Source organism: Stigmatopora nigra, chromosome 4, assembly GCF_051989575.1.
Source record: "Stigmatopora nigra isolate UIUO_SnigA chromosome 4, RoL_Snig_1.1, whole genome shotgun sequence".
In the NCBI taxonomy this organism is placed as follows: Eukaryota; Metazoa; Chordata; class Actinopteri; order Syngnathiformes; family Syngnathidae; genus Stigmatopora; species Stigmatopora nigra.
In genome coordinates this window covers 13,277,391-13,298,359 of record NC_135511.1, presented here as the reverse complement: position 1 = coordinate 13,298,359, position 20,969 = coordinate 13,277,391, and the positions used below count along the sequence as shown (strand labels likewise).

At 39.7% G+C, this 20,969-nt stretch overlaps 1 protein-coding gene across 1 annotated transcript; it reads left to right on the top strand.

Annotated features, from left to right (window-relative positions):
- Window positions 1-1,633: 1,633 nt before the first annotated feature.
- LOC144195845 (protein crumbs homolog 1-like) lies at window positions 1,634-16,565 on the top strand. The gene is made up of 13 exons (XM_077715699.1): window positions 1,634-1,905; window positions 4,529-5,224; window positions 5,556-5,751; window positions 6,342-6,481; window positions 7,250-7,435; window positions 7,505-7,618; window positions 10,244-11,197; window positions 11,292-11,833; window positions 12,027-12,192; window positions 12,307-13,168; window positions 13,316-13,432; window positions 13,711-13,837; window positions 14,070-16,565. The coding sequence occupies exons 1-13, from the start codon at window positions 1,836-1,838 to the stop codon at window positions 14,289-14,291; spliced, it is 4,392 nt and encodes a 1,463-aa protein (XP_077571825.1). The 5' UTR covers window positions 1,634-1,835; the 3' UTR covers window positions 14,292-16,565.
- Window positions 16,566-20,969: the final 4,404 nt, after the last annotated feature.

Genomic DNA, 20,969 nt, shown 5'->3' with positions numbered 1-20,969 from the left:
GGATTGAAGAAAAAAATACATTATTTGTAGTATTGCACTATTGTTGTTTGTTATTGGCCTATTAATGATTTTTTATATACCTTTTATATTTAAATACCATGTACAATTAGGATGCAAATGGAGTTGTAGTGATATGTTCATCCTATGCATCATCCAGAATATGATATTTAGATAGAAACTGACTCTGCAAACTCAAAGTTCTCTTTTGAAGGACCATCTTTTTGTCACACTCAAGATAAAAGCAACATCCTTTCATTGTTGCCAGTGGCAAGTCTGTTTAAGTCATACTATGGGATTGCGTCAGTTGTTTTAGAAAAAAGAACTTGCGCTTTTGGGGTACGGGCTTAATGACAAAGAGCACACCTCGAAGAATGGGACATTAATTCACAAGGACGTCATCCCGTTTTACTACTGGTGGGTCGCGGAATGTCGATTTGGTGTAAAAGTGTCAACAAAGAAAGTATTTGAACCTAAGAAAGAAAACTAGGGAAACAAATCTAAAGAAAGTTTATGGCTGGGTGTCTATTGAAGACAAGCTGTTGATAAAAGTCTGAAGTTTTTGTAGCTCTTTAGAATACAAAGAACATTTTGGGCACAGACCAATCACATGATAAATAGAGTCTATTTCGCTGGTGGTGGTTGTAATTATTAAAATGAATGTGAAGTGAATAAAACAGATTTTTTTGTATTGAATATTCTGAATCAGAATGTATTTGATGAGGAATGACACTGAAGAATCCGAATAAAAATGCTATTGCATTTGAAATGAAAGGAATGATGTGTGTCTAGCACATTTGTGTGTGTGCGCATTGTCCCAATCAAGCTTCTTAGTCCTGCTGCCAACCTGGCTGAGACAACACGTCCGCCGGCCTATTTCTCTATTGTGTAACAGCTTTATAGAACGCGGCAGCCTTTCCCTTAGGAATGTGGAGCTGCTGTGACCCAACTGTCTGCCATGTCGCTTGTTGGAGGCACTGAAGTAGGGATGCCTAGCGCCCACTTCTCGCTCAATGTTTAATTAACTTTTTTGTTGTCAGGAACGCGGCAGGGTGGAGTTAAGTCTAATGCTGGGCTTAAGATCTGGGCTTGGGGGTAGGTGTGAGTGGGTTCCACCAAATAAACCCTTCCACCCTCTTCTAAAGGGATGTGTGCGTTTGTGTGTCGGAGGTGATGTAGACTAGGGTGCAACGATCCATTGATCTAAGATTCACACTCCTACAGTGAAAATATTGAAGTGGGCTGGAGGCCCAGGTCCTTTTGGAAGCTGCCGCACCAGAATAAACATGTCAGTGGACATCAGTGAGCACACATCACTTGAAAATCCTGCCAGAAGTGCGTCCCGATAACTATTTGGGAAACAGCTTGATGCTGGTAAAATTTTATGTGTTCTTCAAAAGACATTTGTGTTGGATATCTTTGAAAGTTAAAAGTGAGAATGACATTTATATCATATTTTTGGATTGTTTGAAAGTGAAATGCTTTGAATCTAAAATTGCCCAAGAAATAGTGACGGAAGTTGTATTTATTGAACCCGGTGTGGGTGGAGTTCAGTCCTAAGCTCCAGTTCACGTTTTCCTCTAGCCACTCTCTGCTGGGGTGATTATTCTGATTTACTCTGTCCCAGTTTGTTCCCCAGAGATACTACTCGTGCGCACATGCCAATTGCTCAAACAAACACAACAAAGTGCCCAATGTGGTCGGTCATGGAGGGCTGTTTTACCCTCTGAGTCTACTTTGAGCATCTTGGATGGATTTCTTCATTGTGCTGGATGGAGAACTTGAGGAATGACAGCATAGTGTGACACTGATTGGAAACTTGTGCATCCTGCATTGCCATGGAGTTTGGAAAAGTTTGGTCCAGACATCAGAGGACACTGCTGATGACTATGATGATGTTCAAACTGGGTAAGGCTTTCAAAACACGTGCTTATTAAATTTTATGAGTAACTATATAGGATTTTTCATAATTAAAACACATGAATAGAGCATTGGTACTTGCAGATGCATTACAAAAACAAATAAAGTGTATTTAGGCATCATGGATGCTATTGATGCACAGTCTTCATCCTTTTTAGCATCACACAACTATATTAGTACTGTAAATTATTTCATTTGTGACTGCAACACATTAACTTGTCGGTCTTTTATTATTAATACAAACTATCTCAGATGTGTTAAATTAGTTTACTAATAAAACTCTTAAGTATAGTAATATTTCCCTCTAGACTACCACCACGAGTCCCATGGTGTGAGCGGGGGTTGGTGGTGGGACTTTGTGGGGCGACCCCTCCACCTTTTGAAAACTACGCTGACCCATTTTCCCCATGACCCTTATTTGTGTGCAACGTCTGAAGCTCATTTAAACGCTGGCGAATCGAAGGCAGGGGCAGGCTGGGTGGCATTGTTAAGGATCGCCATGGTAACAAGTTGAGCGTCCGGCTGCACATTTTTTTTTAATCTCAGTGTAAATGGAGGTGGTGTTGAGAATTAAGACCCATGATTAATGCACTTGTAGACTGCACTGTGAATAACAGAAAAAGTTGAGATATAAAAAAGAATACTTCAGAAAAAGAAAACCTTTCTTTTCTAACAAACTAGCTAACTTTTCAATCCTTTTGCAGTTGCTCACTGCAGATGACTCAGTCAAGCGCAGGTGCATCAAATCTTTCTGTGTAAAACTCTGACTAATACAAGTAGAATGTCTGCTGAAAAAAATTGGCATACACAACACATTGTTTTAGGTGAAAATATATGCCCACAGTAATAAATATGAAGTGCATATTCAACTTTAATCATGAAACTAAAACTGTTTTGCCATGACTTTTGAACTTTTTCCACAATCTAGATATGGAATTACACAGACAATGCCGTTTATACAAGGGACAAAAGCGTGCATGCCACTGTCTGACTCAATGTGTAACTGTGACTGATTCAGAGGATTTGTGCATTTTTGTATAAAGCAAAGCAACCACCCGCTGTGAGGCATAAAGCTGAACCCAAAAGACCTGCCAGTGTCTGATGGTCTACAAAATGGCTCGGAGCGCAATTTTTTTGGCTGTGAGTCACAGTCTGTGACTGGGTACTGACCAGAAATTTTAATCTATTTATTGGTTTATATGTAAGTCTATATGTTATTTACTTGTTTCAAGACACAGGTTGCTGTTGTTCTTTAATGTAATGTAGTGAGTTTTTATGTGTTATAGACGGTTCTATCATGATATGCAACATGCATATGCAGAGAAACTATTAAATAAAAGGATCCTAATTTCTCTCACCAGAAGAAAATGTCTTACCATTCTTCAGTTATCAGTAAAAAAAAAATTGTAAAGTTGTCTGAAATTGAGCACTTCCTCACCAAAATGGGATATTCAACCTTTTTTTTTAAGGCAAAGCATTCACTTTAATGGTTAAATTTAAAAAAATTAAAAGAGAGAATAAGATATTTTGAGACATCCAACTGGACCATTCTGGCCTTCTTGTATCAACACGCCATTTTTTATTTAGACTATATGGTTCATCATTACGGACCAAGACTTTTGCTTAACCTGCCAATACACCTGAATCTGATAAACAGATCCATTGTACACATGAGTAAGAAGTTATATGTGCATAATGTGAATCTCTAGCAAGGACATGGAAAAGTCTGGATAGCGTCAGTTGCCGCCAACTTCTACCTGCTAGCACTGACCAAGTCTGCTGAGTGTTATCACTGTGTTGACGTAGCGGTACCAGTCAGTGCCAAGGATCAAGCTTGTGTCACCATAACCATGATCTACAGCATGCGCTGTGATTCTGGGGGTTGGGCTATGTTTAGGAGGTGCTCTTATCATCTCCTTGGAATGTGTGAGGGCTTGACGGAGTCTGGATAGAGGGGTGTAGACTGATGAGATCCTTGTAGCCGCTGTCAGCTCTCAGCCCTTGAAGATGAATGACATTACAAGTTGAGCATTTAGAAGTATGTTTCTCCACGGGATTTCTGTTGTACAAGTACGCAGGGTGGTCCTTAGAATGATTTAAAGATGTGTTTCTTCCTCCGGTCAATGGGAGGCTCAGTAGGATGTGAGGAGATGATGCAAGACAAATGAAATAACACATCTTAAGCTTCAAACTGAGATAAGAGGGGAAACATAAGCTATCTTAATACCTAAACTACAAGATAATTAACACATTTCGCTGTGTAACTTTCATAGGCAACTCTGACAGTTCTTAAAGTAGTCATCTCATAAGTTTGACACCATCTGTGTTGACCCTAAGTCCGAAAGAAAGATTGGCTTTTTACTTTTCATTATCAGATTGGTTCCTAAGCACTTTGAAAGGTCAGAGTTACAGGTAGCCCCCCATAAGCCACAAAGTAATACAGCTAGGAAGCTTATAAGTGAAAGATGTCTACACTGAAAGCTAAGATCTTCACTTACGGCAAAAACTTCAATTTTTGAACTGCTCATTAAAAGTTAGTTATTGTCTATTATCCCGTATTTTGCATAATATTCCATTGATACACTCAATATGTTTGCAATTTCATTTTCAGGTCTTCTGTGTACAGCAGCGGCAGACAAGTGTCTATCATCACCCTGCAACAATGGTGCCACATGTTTGGAACACCTTGGCAACTACATGTGCCTTTGTCCCAAAGGACCGGTCTGGTACATGGGCAATAACTGTGATGAGCTGTATGATGCTTGTATCTTGGCACCTTGCACCAATTGTACAAGCAATCCCGGAACGGACATCTTCACATGCCACTGTCCGGACGGATTCACTGGCACCAACTGTACCCAAGATGTAGATGAGTGTGAGAGCAACCCCTGCAAAGGTATCAAGTCAAACTGTATCAACAGTATCGGGGCTTATTCATGCCACTGCCCGTATGGATTTGGAGCTGAAAATTGTGAGTCCAGCATCACTACTTGTTCAGAAGAAACATGCCACAATAGTGGGACCTGTATGGACATTCCTGACATAGGACACTATTGTCAGTGTGAAGCTGGATTCCAAGGGGCCAACTGTGAAGAAAACATTAATGAATGTGAATCTGCACCCTGTCAAAACGGTGCAATCTGTAAAGATGGCACCAATGGCTACCAGTGTTTCTGTGTACCTGGATTTCAAGGCTTCCACTGTGACTTGGACATAAATGAGTGTGCCTCCCAACCCTGTCAAAACAATGGTACATGTTTGGATGAAGTGGACAATTACAGTTGTGATTGTGTTGAAGGCTTCAAAGGTAGGATCAAAATTACAATAACTCTTTAATAAGTATTCATCTTCAGTATCATTGTTGAATAATTCCTAAAACCTAAAAAGTAGAAAAGCAAGCCGAGGGAGCATTTCTCAAATGAAAAAAGAAACCCATGGATAAATCAAAGTATGATTTGAAGTCTGGAAAATACAGTAAATGTTATTTTTCTATATTGGGTTCTAATGTAATTTTTTGCTGCAATTATTTTGTGTAAACACACTTGAGGTGGTTGTATCAATCTCAACCGCTCCTGTTTTGTTTTGTATTTAATGTCTGTGTACCAATTTCAAATCTTGGCCCACTGTCACCCCTGTAGGGATTAACTGTGGAGTAGAGATTGATGAGTGCGAAGTACAACCCTGCCAGAATGGTGGTACCTGCAGAGACTATGTTGCCATGTACACATGTGAGTGTATGGATGGCTTCCGGGGTGAAGACTGTGAGGTCAACATTGATGAATGTGCCAGCATGCCATGTCTAAATGATGGCCGTTGCATTGATGGGGTCAACAGGTAGGCTTCCATTTTCTTATGTTAATCTTCCATTTGGCAGGCAGATGGTTTTAAACTTTTTTACAGAGTGTTTCTATAAAATAAACATATCTGGGTTTTACACCTTAGACAAACAAACTATATATTTTTATCTTCACCAAGTCAATGGCCAATCTTAATGCGCAATCTCCTTTACATGTTGCTCAATTTTTGACACATGCTCCCCATTTCATGCTATTCAAATATCAGTGTGGTTCTGCACGGGCTACTGTCTACAGTTCATTAGGGATAAGAATTAACCCACTTTCTCCCCGCCATTTTAATGACTCATTGGATGAAAAGCGGTGCTGGAAATAGCTAACAGAGATCTATGGGTGACTGAGAAAGATGAGGGTCATTCAAAGTGCAAGTGAGGCCACACTAATCAATGAATTTAAAACACTTTTCTATCCCCTTTCCTATGTATGCAATATCATACTGTTTTTATCTACTGCAAACAAACAAAAATGAAATATTTAAATGGTGTGAGTACATAACATCATACGTATAAAGTGTATGGGTTGTACCAGATCCCACCTACAATATCAACACATGCCTCTGTCTTTCCTTAGATATATGTGTGACTGTGAGGGGACAGGATTTGAAGGTGACAACTGTGAGAAGGATATTCCAGAATGTGATTCAGGTCCATGTCAACATGGAGGCACTTGCTTGGAAGGGATCAACCAGTACAAATGCCTTTGTTGGACAGGTAAACAACTTTCCCTGGTATTTACTTAGATCATGTTAATAAAACATGTTATGGTAGTTAAGTCGTTTGCGTTAGTATGTTCTGAGATCGAGGATACAATCCTGTGCTCCTGTGGTTTTGCTTGAATTATTGTTTGTCTTATTCTGCCTGGTTATTGGCTGGCAATCATTCAGGGTGTATCCTACTTACTACTCATAGTTACCTGGGATAGGCTCTAACACCCCCATGGCCATCATGAGGATGAGCGGGACAAAAGATAACTGAATGTAAATAAAACAAATCAATAGCATATCTCTAATTTTTAATGACATATTAGGTTGGGACTATAGAAGTCACCATCAATCTGTTCTAATAAGGTGCAATATGGCATGCGAATTAAAGGATCTTGGCTAATGTGGCTTAATTCCTCTGCAGACTATTTACTATTTCCCACGGCCAAATCAAAATCAACAATAGAATTATACTTTTGGTTCAGATGAGGTCATAATAGCCGGGCTCTGTAATTGTGTGGAAATCATAACAGAGCACTTCTTTTACTAGTTAAAATTATAAAAACAGGCAATTAAAATTAAAAAGCTTAAGTTTTGATCTGCTTGGTCTAACTATGGAAACTTTAATTTGGAATATCCAAGACCAGAAGCTTGAAAAACAGTAACATAATGAAAAATTGTATCCTATTTGCCCAATAACATCAAATAATATGCAAGAATTTTGTTCTGTAATGGTGCTTCATGGCTAGAGTTTAGGTTACAATGCTTTGGGTTTTAGGTTACAATGGCGAGAATTGTCAAGTGGATGAAGACGAGTGTGAGCAATACCCATGTGAAAATGGCGGTGAATGTTTCCAGCGCTCAGATATTGAGAACTATGGAGTTCTCCCTGAACTCAGTGCAGCAAATTTTTCCTACGAGGAAGCAGCTGGATTCATCTGTCATTGTCAACCTGGATTCACAGGTAACCATTTATTATTATTTTTTAAAACATTGACTAATCAGTAAATTGACACAAATGTTGCTGTTACAGGAGAAAATTGCTCTCTCGATGTGGATGAGTGTGTGTCTGCTCCGTGCCAATATGGAGGAAGCTGCCAGGATTCAATCAACTCGTATCAATGTTTGTGTCCGGATGGCTTCACAGGTCGGACCACCCCCACTGACCCACCACCTAAACACACACCCACAGTCTACATCAAACAGTACATTGCCTGCACCGCAATGTATTTGACCAAATATTGGTCTCTACATAAAATATAAAAACACTTTACATAGGGTGTGATAGAGTACCAGATCTAAAAAATATGGCAGAGGGAGTCCAAAAAATAACTTTGATTCCGTGGACCAAAATTGAAATTTCAAATTTTCATACCAAGCTCATAATTCGACAGCATAGGAAGAAAATTTGACAACAGCAAGTGTGCTATGTAAATAAGAATCTTACTCCTCAGCAGGACACAAGGGCCACAACAAACAGAAGGGGATGCATATGGTTTACAGAAGGGTAGCAGAAAAGAACAAAGCCAATAAAAGGTCCCATATGTTCATCTTGGGTATTAAACGAAGTCTACAAATTGTTGGAAGGGAGAAGAGATTATGATAAAGCTGCTTAAAAGCCTATTTCAAATCTGACGAAAAACAAAAGGGTAACACCGTGTATGTGCAAATAAAATCTGGCCTTTATACTAATGTTTATATATATATAACTTTTCTTTTCAACATAACACCCTTAAAACTCTACATTGCTCATTCATTCAGTTTTAATAAAATTTAATAGGAAACTCCATATCGAACTATACTTAATCCTATTGCATTCCATATGCGTGTGTGTTTGGTTGACCCCCCCAAGTGCAAGAGGTGCATGTGCAGGAGGTATACTTCCAACCCATCCATCCATGCCAAATAAGCTGTGCTTTATAATTTTGTCTCCAATAACCAACACATTCAATATCTCTGTTCATCAATGCATAATAGCAATATAATGTTTCATTTTACGCTCCGTCCGAAAGGAATTCAAATTGATTACAATTATGAATGAGCCAAGATGAAGAAAAAGGAGTTCCAAATCTTCAAATCCATACCTCAAAAAAGCCCATAATCAATACTAAATAATATGAGATATTGGTAGGGGTGTTCTTTGCCAGAAAACATGTTTTTAATTGCAGCACTGTACAATCAATGATGTTTGTTGAATTAGAGAGGGCCTCAAATGAATGGTTACATGAAGCCATAGGGCTTTAGTGCCTCCTGCAGGTCGACTTTAGAAACACCTGCCACTAGTATACTATTGCACCCACAGGCCAGTGCAGGGATCAGGAATGCATTCCTGTTGTCAAATACTGACAGAAGCCAGCTGGAGGCTTATTACTCTGCTCAGGATGGGCTGTAGCCAGTTAGGAGCACAGGGTGTGAGTGAGTGAGGGAGGGAGGGAGGTTAGGGATAGAGGGATGGAGGAGGGGAAGACAGAAAAGGTGGGAAGGACTGCCTGATAATCACTCCGGTCTCTGCATGGACCATAGTGAAGGAATAGACACACTTGTGATTTTTTTTTAAGTTTAAGGAGTAACAAGAAAGAGAAGACACGGTTGTGCCACTTGTGTCAGAGAGATTGTATTGCCTGTTAACTCGTTGGAACATGAGAGGAAGGAGGTTACTGCTGCTCCTACTGCTGTATTACTGCTCCGGGCAATGGCGGCTGACAGGTACAGCATGGTACAGTGCTTTTAACAAATGAAATATAGCAAGAATCACCTGTGCTTGTATTAGAAGACATAACCTTAGGGTATACGACAGTTAGAATAGCTTTAAGTGGATTTTGAGAAAAACATTAATTTATCTTGTTAGTAGAGTTGAAAGTGTTGCAAATTTTATTTCCAACAAAATCATTGGCCTTCCTTCTAATTCATGGGTTGAGCAATATTCTACATTGGACCTATCTGATTATTTTTTCCTTTCCAAGCTTCTTCATGTGAAAATGAACAATTACACTGCGTTAATCAAATTTGTTTGGAAGGCTGCATGCAGGAAAGCTTGTTTCCGGCTCTAATTATGAAGGGTTCATCAGTCAATTTCCAATAGATGGGAAAAAGTTTGATTATGAACGTGCTTATGCTTATATACAATTTCGAAAAATGTGACTCCCAAAACTAGTGGAGGAGTGGTTAGCACCTTTGATTCACAGTGCTGTGATCAAAAAATAAAACCATAGTGGGTTGCCACCTTCCTGTGTCGAGTTTTCATGTTCTCCAAGTGCCTGCTGGGATTTTCTTCACCTACTCCGGTGTCCTCCCACACGCCAAAAACATCCGTGTTAGGCTGATTAACCACTCAAAGCTGCCCATAGGTATGAGTGTGTGTGCGTGCACGGTTGTTTCTCACCTTGTCCCCTGTAATTGGCTGGTTTGGCACCAGCACCTTGTGACCTTTGTGAAAATGAAGTACTAATGAATATATTACATATTTTATATGTATATATATAAAATAATAGGGATGGCTTCCCTGCTTAAGCTGCAGCGTCCGTGACCTGACCTCAAATAAGCGGAAAATGGGTGGATGGATTGAGAAATAAATTCAAATATTATATTATGAAAATTAATAATATAAATAGAAACAGCGGTTTGACTCCACTATAATTAAGGGAAGATCATGGTGAAAATGTAATGCAACATTGGATGTGTATTATAGTGTCCAATGTGAGGATTATAAGAGAATCTGATGCCAGATCAGTGCTTTATGATGAATGCTGATGAAATTATGGTTTCTTTCCAGGTGTGCATTGTGAAGTGGACATAAATGAGTGCGATAGTGATCCCTGCCAAAATGGTGCCACATGTGTTGATTCTGCCAACTCTTATATATGTCACTGTCCTGCACCAGAACTGGGTAGTGAGCCACTGGGTGGTCGCAACTGTGATGTTCTCCTGATTGGCTGCCAGCAGCACCAATGTCAACATGATGGCATCTGCATTCCTCTACTGACTGCGTATGACGAGCACAGCTACACGTGTCAATGTGGATCAGGCTGGACGGGAGAACTTTGTAACACCTCGACCACTTTTTCCTTCAACTCAGAGGGTTATGTCCACATGCAGTTGCCCATTTCTAAAAACAGAGCAAGGCAAGGCACTGATGAGTACAACTTTGGACTCCATATGCAGCTAAGATTCAGGAGCACTTTGCCTGACATGTTGCTGTACCATCGTGGTACCTTGGAAAACTTTATCTCCCTGGAATTGGTGGGAGGGTCTCTCCAGGCAAAGTTAAAATCCGGGAGATTGATTGAGGTCACCTATCCAGGTCAGGTCAACGACGGAGAATGGTACCGAGTTACTGTGACGATGGATGAAAGACTGATCATGGTTATTGAGGGACCTGGCTGTAAGGGAGGATGTCGAGTGAAAAATGAAGTGTACAACCATCTGATATTCTTCCGGTCAAATTCCTTTCAGCAGCTGTACGTGGGAGGAGTTCCAAAGGAATATTTGACATTGACGTTAAGTGGGAAGAATTACATTGGCTGCATGGAAGACCTCAGAGTTGATCATAAACTGCTACTACCTCAGGATCTTCTGAGAGAGGAGAACACAGGCTTGGAATTGGGATGTCTCAAAGAGGATTTGTGCCATGACGACCCTTGTAAACAATTTGGCTTTTGTGTAGACATGTGGGTTGTGGCCAAATGCCAATGCCACCGACCGTACTTTGGAGAAAGATGTGACAGAGGTAAGATTTATAAGAATAGAATTGAAACACCAGATCTAGAAGGAATTCAAGTCAATCAGACAATGTATGCATGTGTCCTTCATTGTCTTTGCAGAATACCCATCCTGGACCTTTGGTCATGAAAACACCACAAGCTATGCTGCCTTTGACATCACAGAAACCCACGGAGAAAATTTCACCCTCTCCTTCATAATGCGTTCTCTTAAAAAAAGTGGTCTTCTTCTGCAGTTTCGCCGAGAGGAAAAGTCCTACTTGACAATCTACCTGAAAGAAGCCTCTGTCGCCGTCTACAGCCCCCACACAACATTATTGTCAGAGGCTAAGTTTGTATCAGATGGTAAAAGTAATTTAGTGACCCTCAAAGTAAGATACGGCCATGTATTCTTCCCCATAGCGGGGAACTATCGGGCCCTGGGGAATGTAAGCATAGAGGCGGGAGATGTTGTGTATGTTGGAGGACTCCCTGAAAGTGAGAATGAAAATGACTGGGGTGGGAAATTCAAGGGCTGTCTACAAGACATCCGACTGGATGACAAGCATTTGTCTTTTGTGGACTACAAAGAAGATGTGGACATTTACCCGGCGACTGCAGAGAAGAACATTCTCCCAGGATGTCAAAGTGACAATACATGCAAGGTAGGGTTGCATTTGTATTTACACCACAATGTTTTCGTGCATGCCAACGGTTGGTCTTCAACCTAACTGGCATTGACCTGTTTGTTGACTCCTAATCTTCTCTGAAGCTTTTTCTGAACCTCAACAGTCATCTTGGGTTAGAGATTTTACAAGTGAGAGTCTAATCCAGACACTTGTGTTTGTCTGTACACAGAATGAGCCTTGTGCCAATGGTGGCAAGTGTCAAATCACCTGGAATGATTTCATGTGCGACTGCTCTATTAATTTCTCTGGTCGACTGTGTGAGAAACGTATGTGGTGTGTCGAAAACCCTTGCTTCGAAGGAGGAAAATGTGTTGACCTTTGGGATGGTTATGAGTGTGAGTAACCCTCTCTTTACCAATTATATGCAGAAGAGGAATATGACATTTTCTCACGTAGAAAAATTCATTTATTTCCAGGCATCTAAAGCTCTTTATCTTTGTTTCCCACAGGTTTGACTGAAGCCATGTTTCAGGACAATGCTCTAGAGTATTTTGCCAACAGCTCCCTTTTGAGTCCAGTAACAAACATTACAATAGACATTAGAACTCGGGAGGAAAATGGTATCTTGTTGAGGGCCGAAAACCGACCTGAGGTATTCTGTTTGGGCCTCCTGAACTCCACACTTCTGGTCAAAATGGACACCGGAACAAGTGCGGAACTGCTAGCCTTTACCAGCGACAGGATCATCGCAGACGGCGCGTGGCATCGCATCTATTTGACAATGATTGACCCTGCGCAGTCAGAGTCCCGATGGCGTCTCACTGTAGATGGCCAGACAGCGGGTTCTAGCCTTGGAGTGGGTGGTAACCTTAACTTCCTTAATGATTCCAATATTTGGTTAGCGGAGAAATTCGCTGGATGTTTGGGGGAAGTGCGAATCGGTGGAACCTACCTACCTATTTTCAGTGTGCCAGATGCTCCTCAGACAAGTTATTTCTCCAGACTGAGTGGGGATGAGCCACAGTTGGGTTGCCAGGGTGCTCCAGTTTGTGACTCTCAGCCATGTACCAACGGAGGTGTGTGCCAGGACCATTTTAATGAGTTTAACTGCAGCTGCAACCCAGGATGGGAAGGAGAACTATGTGAGGCTCAGATAAATGAGTGCTCTTCTGGACCGTGTATCTATGGGACATGTACAGACCTTCTGGCAGACTACCATTGTGACTGTGAGGCAGGATATATAGGAAGGAACTGTCAGGAAGAAGTGGACAACTGTTTGGAATTTGGCTGCTTGAATGAAGGAATCTGTGTGGAAACAGAGACAACTCGTACCTGCATATGTCTTCCTGGATACGTGGGAAAACGCTGCCAGTAAGATGTTCACTTTTTATTTTTGACATTGACTACTGTAAAATATTTTTTGCAGAAAAGAATTATGGATATTGAATTCCATTCCAGGGATAAAGTTTCACTAACCTTGAATGTACTGCATTTGCATTTGATTTCTGTTCCTAATAGGCGGCGATTCCCCCCTGTGGCATGTGACACCAGAACAGAGTGCCTTAATGGAGGAGTTTGCATTGGAGGCGAAACTGGTGGGAATTGCACCTGCAAGCCAGGATATACCGGTGGCAGGTGAGTTTCTATCACACCACCTTAAAAATATCTACAGTAAATGGGGATTCTAGTAGCATTTTGCCTTTCTTCTAATAGTTTCAATTCCGACTTCATTAGAAGATCAAATTCTTGACTATTTCCAAATCTAAGTTGACTACTAAACCTCACCTCTCCAAACATTCTGTTGAGAAAGGCTTTTTCTTTATCTCAGGAGAGGAAAGTGTTGGCTTATGAGCGCTGTTGGTGAAGGTGTGTGTCACTTGGTGTTCTATTAAAGCCCTGCTGATGTCTTTCAGGTGTGAGACCGAAATAGACGAATGTGATTCTAGCCCTTGTCTTAATGGGGCCACCTGTCTAGACAGACTCAACCACTTTCAGTGTGTATGTGTTCCAGGCTATAGTGGCACACTATGTGAGACCAATGTAAGTGATACTAAAATCTTTTACACCATCTCCTTAATTTGAAAAAAAAACATAGAAAACTTTCTTCTTGACATAGTATGTATCTATGTATTCAAAATAATTGCTATATATAAGTGATTGGTGAGCATCACAATACAGCTTAATGTGATAAAAAAAAACTGACATGATGTTAATGTGTTCCTCTCAAATTTATTTGTTTTGAAATAATAGTTGTTCTCACATTCCCTTGCAGAAAAAGGAGCAAAAGGAGCGGGTTCCTTGGCTGGTGGTGACCATCCCCCTCATTACATTGTGTGTATTGATAGGTATCCTAGTTATCTTTTTCCTCATCATGACGGCCCGTAAGAAGCGTCAATCAGAGGGCACCTACAGTCCCAGCTCACAGGAGGTGGCTGGAGCCAGGATGGAAATGGGAAGTGTACTCAAAGTGCCCCCTGAGGAGAGGTTAATCTGAGACTTGCAGCTTCACCTTAGAAGGTGTGTGGAAAAAAAGTTAAGAGCAAAACCAAGTATAGGGCTGTGCCCCACTTGACCCCAAGCCCCAAAATAGTGGAGAGAAAAATGAATCTTTAAATGAACAATGATCCACTTTGGGAAAACTACTGACGCTGAGCTGAATAAACTCAAATAGGTCAGACGAGAAGAAGTGACAAAGATTCATTTGGTAAGATGGGAAAAAGTCGCAAAGACAATCTCAGTGTTTGAAAGAATTGGACTGAAATTTGGAACACTGTCCTGTTGCCGGAGAGAATGAATTGCTTCCAAGTATCACTGTATGTTTACATTTGGTTGAAAAAAAATGTGTCCTGACCAATCCGATCACAAGTGAACAGAACTATCTTTATTTATTAAACAATGTTGGAAATGCTGATGTTACAATGTTTTTAGAATTAAAAAAAATATATATATTGCATATACTATGTTAGCATTCACAAGTTCTATCATTTTTTTCCATCTAGGGCCAAAACACTGTACTGTGATTATTTGCAAATCATACAAGTTATATAATACTTTGTCTTTTTTTCTGACAGTATTTTTGTGTTAGATTTAACCACAAAGTATTAAATGGTAACTTTGATGATTTATCTCAAGCACCTTTAAAATCATTTTGTTGCTTCACAGTAATCACTATTATGTATTTTTGGTATTAAACCAACAATGGATCCTTTTATTTCTTCTCTAAGCACTGAATGGACACATTATTGCTTCTATGAGGCACATATGAAGTACTCTGTATATATGCACTATGACAAATGCATTATGAAATGAATGTGTTTTAAATTTGTACCATTAGTTTGTGACATTACAAAGAAACAATGTCATATTTTTTTTTTAGCCATTCACAAGTTGATATGAAAATTTCATTTGAGATCGGATCACTCAGGACGCATAATTACTATGCTAGGTCTAAACAGAGCATTTGTTTAAATTACAACGTAAGGTACACTGGACTGTTGGTTTGTGTTTACTAACATAACATTTTTGTATTTCTGTCAACAATGAGCAAGGATTTGTAGTAGTTTTAGCGGTCATCACAGCCAAACTGGCATTATTTGTTTTCCATTATACTCATTGATAACATTTTTTATACAGATGCAGATTGCAGGTTTCCCTTCCATTCATTCTTATTTACATGTTAAAAAACGCCCCATCCAACAAAAAGGGTGTTTTTCTTCAAACTACTGCTCCAAATGACAGACAATTTACATATTGTCTAAATTGTTTTACCTGTGCTTTATTTAAACCTCCAAACTGATCCTGAGAACAGAATTTGTTATTTTTTATTTTCTAATGTGTCGTAAAAATGAAGTTTTTGAAATTTATGAAGGAGAATTATAAATGCACAAAGATTTGTTTGGTTTTTAGGGGAACAACTTCATGGGCTAAAGAGTTGTGTTTAGAAAGATCAACTTACAGTATTTTCATAAACTTTTCTTTGTGCAATTGAATACTAAAGATATGCATTCAAAAGTACGTTTTTAACATTCATTGTGCAGACAGTATGTGTTGGGTACTCTGTCTTTCTTTACCTATCCCTTTGCCCATTATGCAATGGTCCATTATACTGGTGCTTTTCCTATAATTGATGTTTACTCCTATTGATTTTGTGAAGGTATCTCTTTGAAGGTATTCATACAGCTTATTGCCCTTGTGAAATGTCTAAAGGACTGCACATCTCTTGTTTATGATGAGATGCAAGTTGTGCCTTGATGTTTTGGAACTTCCTGTGATAAGGACTTTTTTGGGGGTGGGTTAGGGGTATTTATTCCTCTACAACTCAACAAAGTACAACAGACTCAACCTATAGACATAGCATTTTTAAATGTTATTGTTTTCAAACAGTCAAACACTGTTCTAGGCAATACAAGAAAATCGAATTGTGTTTTATGTGCACAATACGGTAGTGATGTCCCACTGGAGTTGTCTTGTCACTGTTGCACCAAATTACAGGTTAAAATTGGAAGTGGTAATCCAAAGTATTATGATTTCATTTTGTATGACTTGTAAATTTGTACTGCAAATTGTAGTTTCAGATTCACATTAAGTAGATGGGAAAACTAATCTGTTTCTAGTTCTGCTTTCCTTCAGATTAAACATTTCAAAAAGTGAAAGTGTGTACTGGGTAAGAAAGCTTTTAGAATTCAGAAAATGTCATTACGGACTGTCAGAAATGGTCAAAAATAGATAGTTACACATGTCCTATGTATATTTGGAATTGTTGCTCTTTGTGAACAAGATGAAATGTATTTTTATAATACAGTTTTGAAAAATTAATAAATGAATAAATAGTGATTCACATAATATTGTGTGTGTGAAGTAGGAGAAACAGTAGGAATATTCTCTCCTGAATAAAAGGGAGATAAGGGGAGAATTGTTTTTTTTTTCCATTTTATGGTGATAGTAAATTTTAGAAGACCAAACAAATTTAGCAAACTTTACTGTATTAAAACAGGCTTATTTCTTTCTGTGTAGTCACATGTGCTAATAACCACTGCCATTTTGTGACCATGTGTCAGAAAGCAAGCAGCATATCGTATGCTCAACTGTCATCACAAAAAATTGCCCACCATCAAATGCAGTGAAATGTAGTGGCAGTGTGTTGAACTAAACGTAATTATATTCTCAACCTTCCATGCTTTGAGAGCACCCCAATGACCTTCTTGTACCTCCTCCTCCAACCATGTACCTCTCGTTCCCCCTGACTGGATGGCTGGCTGGCTGGCAAGTGAGAGAACTGACAGATGAGGCCTGTACACGAGTTTGTATCATGTCAGGGAGGAGCAAAATCTCCCAGTGGCGTCAGCCATCATAGTGCCAGATCCGGGTCTAATGAGGTAGACGGCTGCCTAAGCACTCACTCCCCTGTGTCAGGGATTGGCCGACAAATCAGCAGTGCATCACAGATACCCCCACAACCACACACGCACAAATGATATGTTGACAAATGCAGATATTTCACTTTTAATTGACACTAAGAGACAGAGATGATCCGGCTGCCATGGCTTCTGAGGAGACAAGATCAAGATGGGATGGGTAGAACATCAGGAGACACAGAGAGAGGGAGAGAAAGAGGTTTAAGAAAGTAAAATAATGTCAGAGAAAAAAATGCTCTTGCAATAGGCCTCTCAAGAGTTGAATATTTGTGCAGATTGTCATTTTGGTGGTATACTTGGAGGGATTTAGAGGTGCGCTCTTGAGATTTGTCTGCACTGAAGTACGTGCTATCAGACAGCAGACTAATCCCTGACAACAACATCATTTAACTAGTTGGGCTTTCATCAAAAGTCACTCGACTGGGCCTGACGTTGATTGAATTAGGAAATGCTTGTATCTCATCTCACATGATAACAATTCAAATGTTCTCCATACTGAGGATAACATTCAGTTATACAGCACTGTCAGTTTTCCTTGGTCAGTTTGGTGGATGGCCACCAATTAACGTTTGCAGTTAAAAATCATGTACAATTTATTTTTCAATCACAGGGTACAGTTCTCAATAATAGCCACCAGAGGTCAGCCATAAGCCTTTTCCCCACAGCCATCTCATCTCTTAGCTCATTTTCTGAGCCGCTTTATCCTCATTAGGGTCACAGGGTCCTGGAGCCAATCCCATCTGTCTCCAGGCCAGAGACACCCTGAATTGGTGGCCAGCCAATTGCTGGGCACAAGGAGACGGAAGGTCCAATTAGTCTACCATGGATGTTTTTGGAATGTGGGAGGAAACCGTAGTACCTGGAGAAAAGCTACGCAGGCCCAAGGAGAACATGCAAACTCCACACAGGTGGATTTGAACCCAGGACCCCAGAGCTGTGAGGGCGACTCACTAACCACTGGTCAGAAGCGACAAAATGAATGATGGATATTTAGGTTGACATTTACTGACATTCTCAGCCTCCACGTCACTTTCTTGATAAAAACTCTACTGTTTCTCTCACTTGTGGACAACCTAGATTTTAAAAACAAAATGTCAATAGCTACAAGGTCACAAGAGAAACACAAACTGATATCCAATTGTTAATTAGATTATTGGAGTGTCAATTTATGTTGCCCATAGTAACAAATTGGTCTGGTACAGCCCTGAACTGTTGTGACAATATAGGCTGGAAACTACAATATGTTGAAAGATAGTTTTCAAAAGTTAATATATCAGGCCAATGCTAGCATATACATTCCCTTCATTTGGCTCTTTTATATTTTTTTTCTGTCATAGTCTGGACGGACAAGAAATCTTAACAGCTCATTATGCAGTTATTTTTGAGGGTTTGTGTATATGTGTGTGAATGTTTCGCTTGAGAGCTGTGGAGCTTATTAACAGAGTGTAGAACATCCGACTAAGGCGCATACTGAAAAACACAAGGTATGCAAATGTTTTTGTCACTCTGACAGTATGTTTCAATTAAGACCAGAAGAAAATGGTCTTTTCTGCCAGTCGTACTGACCTCCACATACATAAAATGTTCACACTTCCTACATCTAGGAAGATGGTAGGAACAAAGATAAAGGAAGTTTTAAAAAATGAAACGTGAACGTGAAAGAAAGCCTTCAACAAAATGACAAGCAAGGCAATTCTTGAGTTTAGACAATAAACTGAAACTTGATAATGATGAGATTAAGTACCATTCACCTTCAACGTTGACAACTGTAATGACACGCGATCAAATCTTGAAAAGAAATCAAAATAAAATTGCAAACACTTGTATCAGACTGATACACATATTGTCATTTCTGTTGCCATCTGCATTCAATTTCAAGTTAATCATTCAATTAAGGACAATTGGCACCATTAGACTACTGCCCAGTGTTGCATTTGTCCACTTGATTCCTGTAGCCCGACTTCAACTTTTGTCAGCAACTTAATTAATTATTAGCAGACTTATTGTTGCCTCTAGGTTGGAATTAGACAGTAGAGGGCATATGCACCTATTGGATGTTCTTAGGACATTTAGGGAGCCAAATGTTCATAGTTAAATTTTAACGTGTTAGGTGGTAATGCTTATAATTATAAGTCTGATTGCAAAAGATGTAAACCTAGAAGTGAAGGTCTCTGGGGTAAGAGTTTATTTATACTTCTTTTTGAAAATATTACCAACTTATTTATTTTTAAAATAAATATAGTAAAGTAAACACCTGGACTCCAGAGGGCGTGACGCCTTTTTTTTGACATTGGTGCAAAGAGCTTCATTTTGTTGTACAAACTTTTTTTTCTTACAATGACAGTCCCCTATGGCCTGACTATAGTGTCAGGTAGGGAGCTCGTGGCATGTATGGGCCTGCAAAACTTCACCTGTTCATCATGCGTTCCTAATTTTCCCAAGTGTGGATGCCCAGGTAACCGGGCAAAAATAAGTGTGTGAATGCATGTGTACGGTGAATCCATAGCCCGCAGTCTGACTACCTGATTAAGATATGTAATCTTCAGTATCAAACACCATCTGATGGGCTCCCGTGGGTAGAGACTACACATTAACACCCACCTGTACTAGTGGCCATGACAGCAGGCACCTTGTGCTCTCCAAAGACGGGATTTGCTTTCACGCACCTGCTATCAACAGCTTCCCTAACTCACTAATGGACCTGACAGCAGAGAAACAATAAAAAGAAATAAATAGAAAGAAAAAAAATCTCCAAATCTCCTTCACCAAAAGAAAACAGGGATATTCTTTTCAAGAACACTCGGAGAGTGCACATTTGAAAACATCAATGAGAGCGAGACCAAGTTCAACTGTGATAACTGTCAAAAGGGGAGGTTTAAGATACTGACATACACACGCACCCACGCATATGCGCTCCCTCACACACAACCTCCTTGACATAGTTGAATTGTTGAATGATACACAGCCTTAGTGTGCAATTCAACACTGAATAATAAAGATGCAGTCCTTGTCTAAAGCAGCCAAATCCCACTCATTGTAAATTTGCTAAAAATATTCAAACCAAGAGCGTCCTTCGGGTGGGTAATTGTCTCTGCAGGGTCCTGTGTAGGTGACTTATTATAGCATATTTGTCAAAAAGAAAAAGTTCCTCTAAAACTCTGAGAAATCACACTTTGGCTTTCCAGTCAAATCCTATTCAGCTCTTCATGAGAAGGGTTTTCATATTGGTTTTGTGTTTATGCAGTATTTCCACTTGCACATACTAGCTAAATGCAAATGATAAGTTAATTGGTGAGACTTAAATAATTTCCCATAGGTGTGAATGTTTTTATTCTTGTCGTAAATGAAGAATATGATGATATAAAAATTGAAATTCATTGTATATTTTCCTGTCTAATGGTTGAGATTTCCCCACTGGAGATAATCTATGGACTTTAACACATACACACGAATCCAATAACATCTCTCCCTTGGCAGTGTGCTGTGGGAGCTGGTCAGCAGCATTAGTCAATTGATTGAACTCCGAGAAGGAGAAAGCGGAAGGAGCCGCAGGCCAACAACAGCAGAGGAGGTGAAGACCTATTGGAAATCACTTCATCACGAGCATCTCAACTCACATGGGCAAACGCGTTCAGACAGCCGCCACAGTCCTCAGCGAACTGCCCCATTGCTGACAAATATTTTACCATCTAACCACTTAACATAAAGGAATTCATTTTAATTGTTCATTTCTTATTCCTCAGCAACTGTTTGTTTTT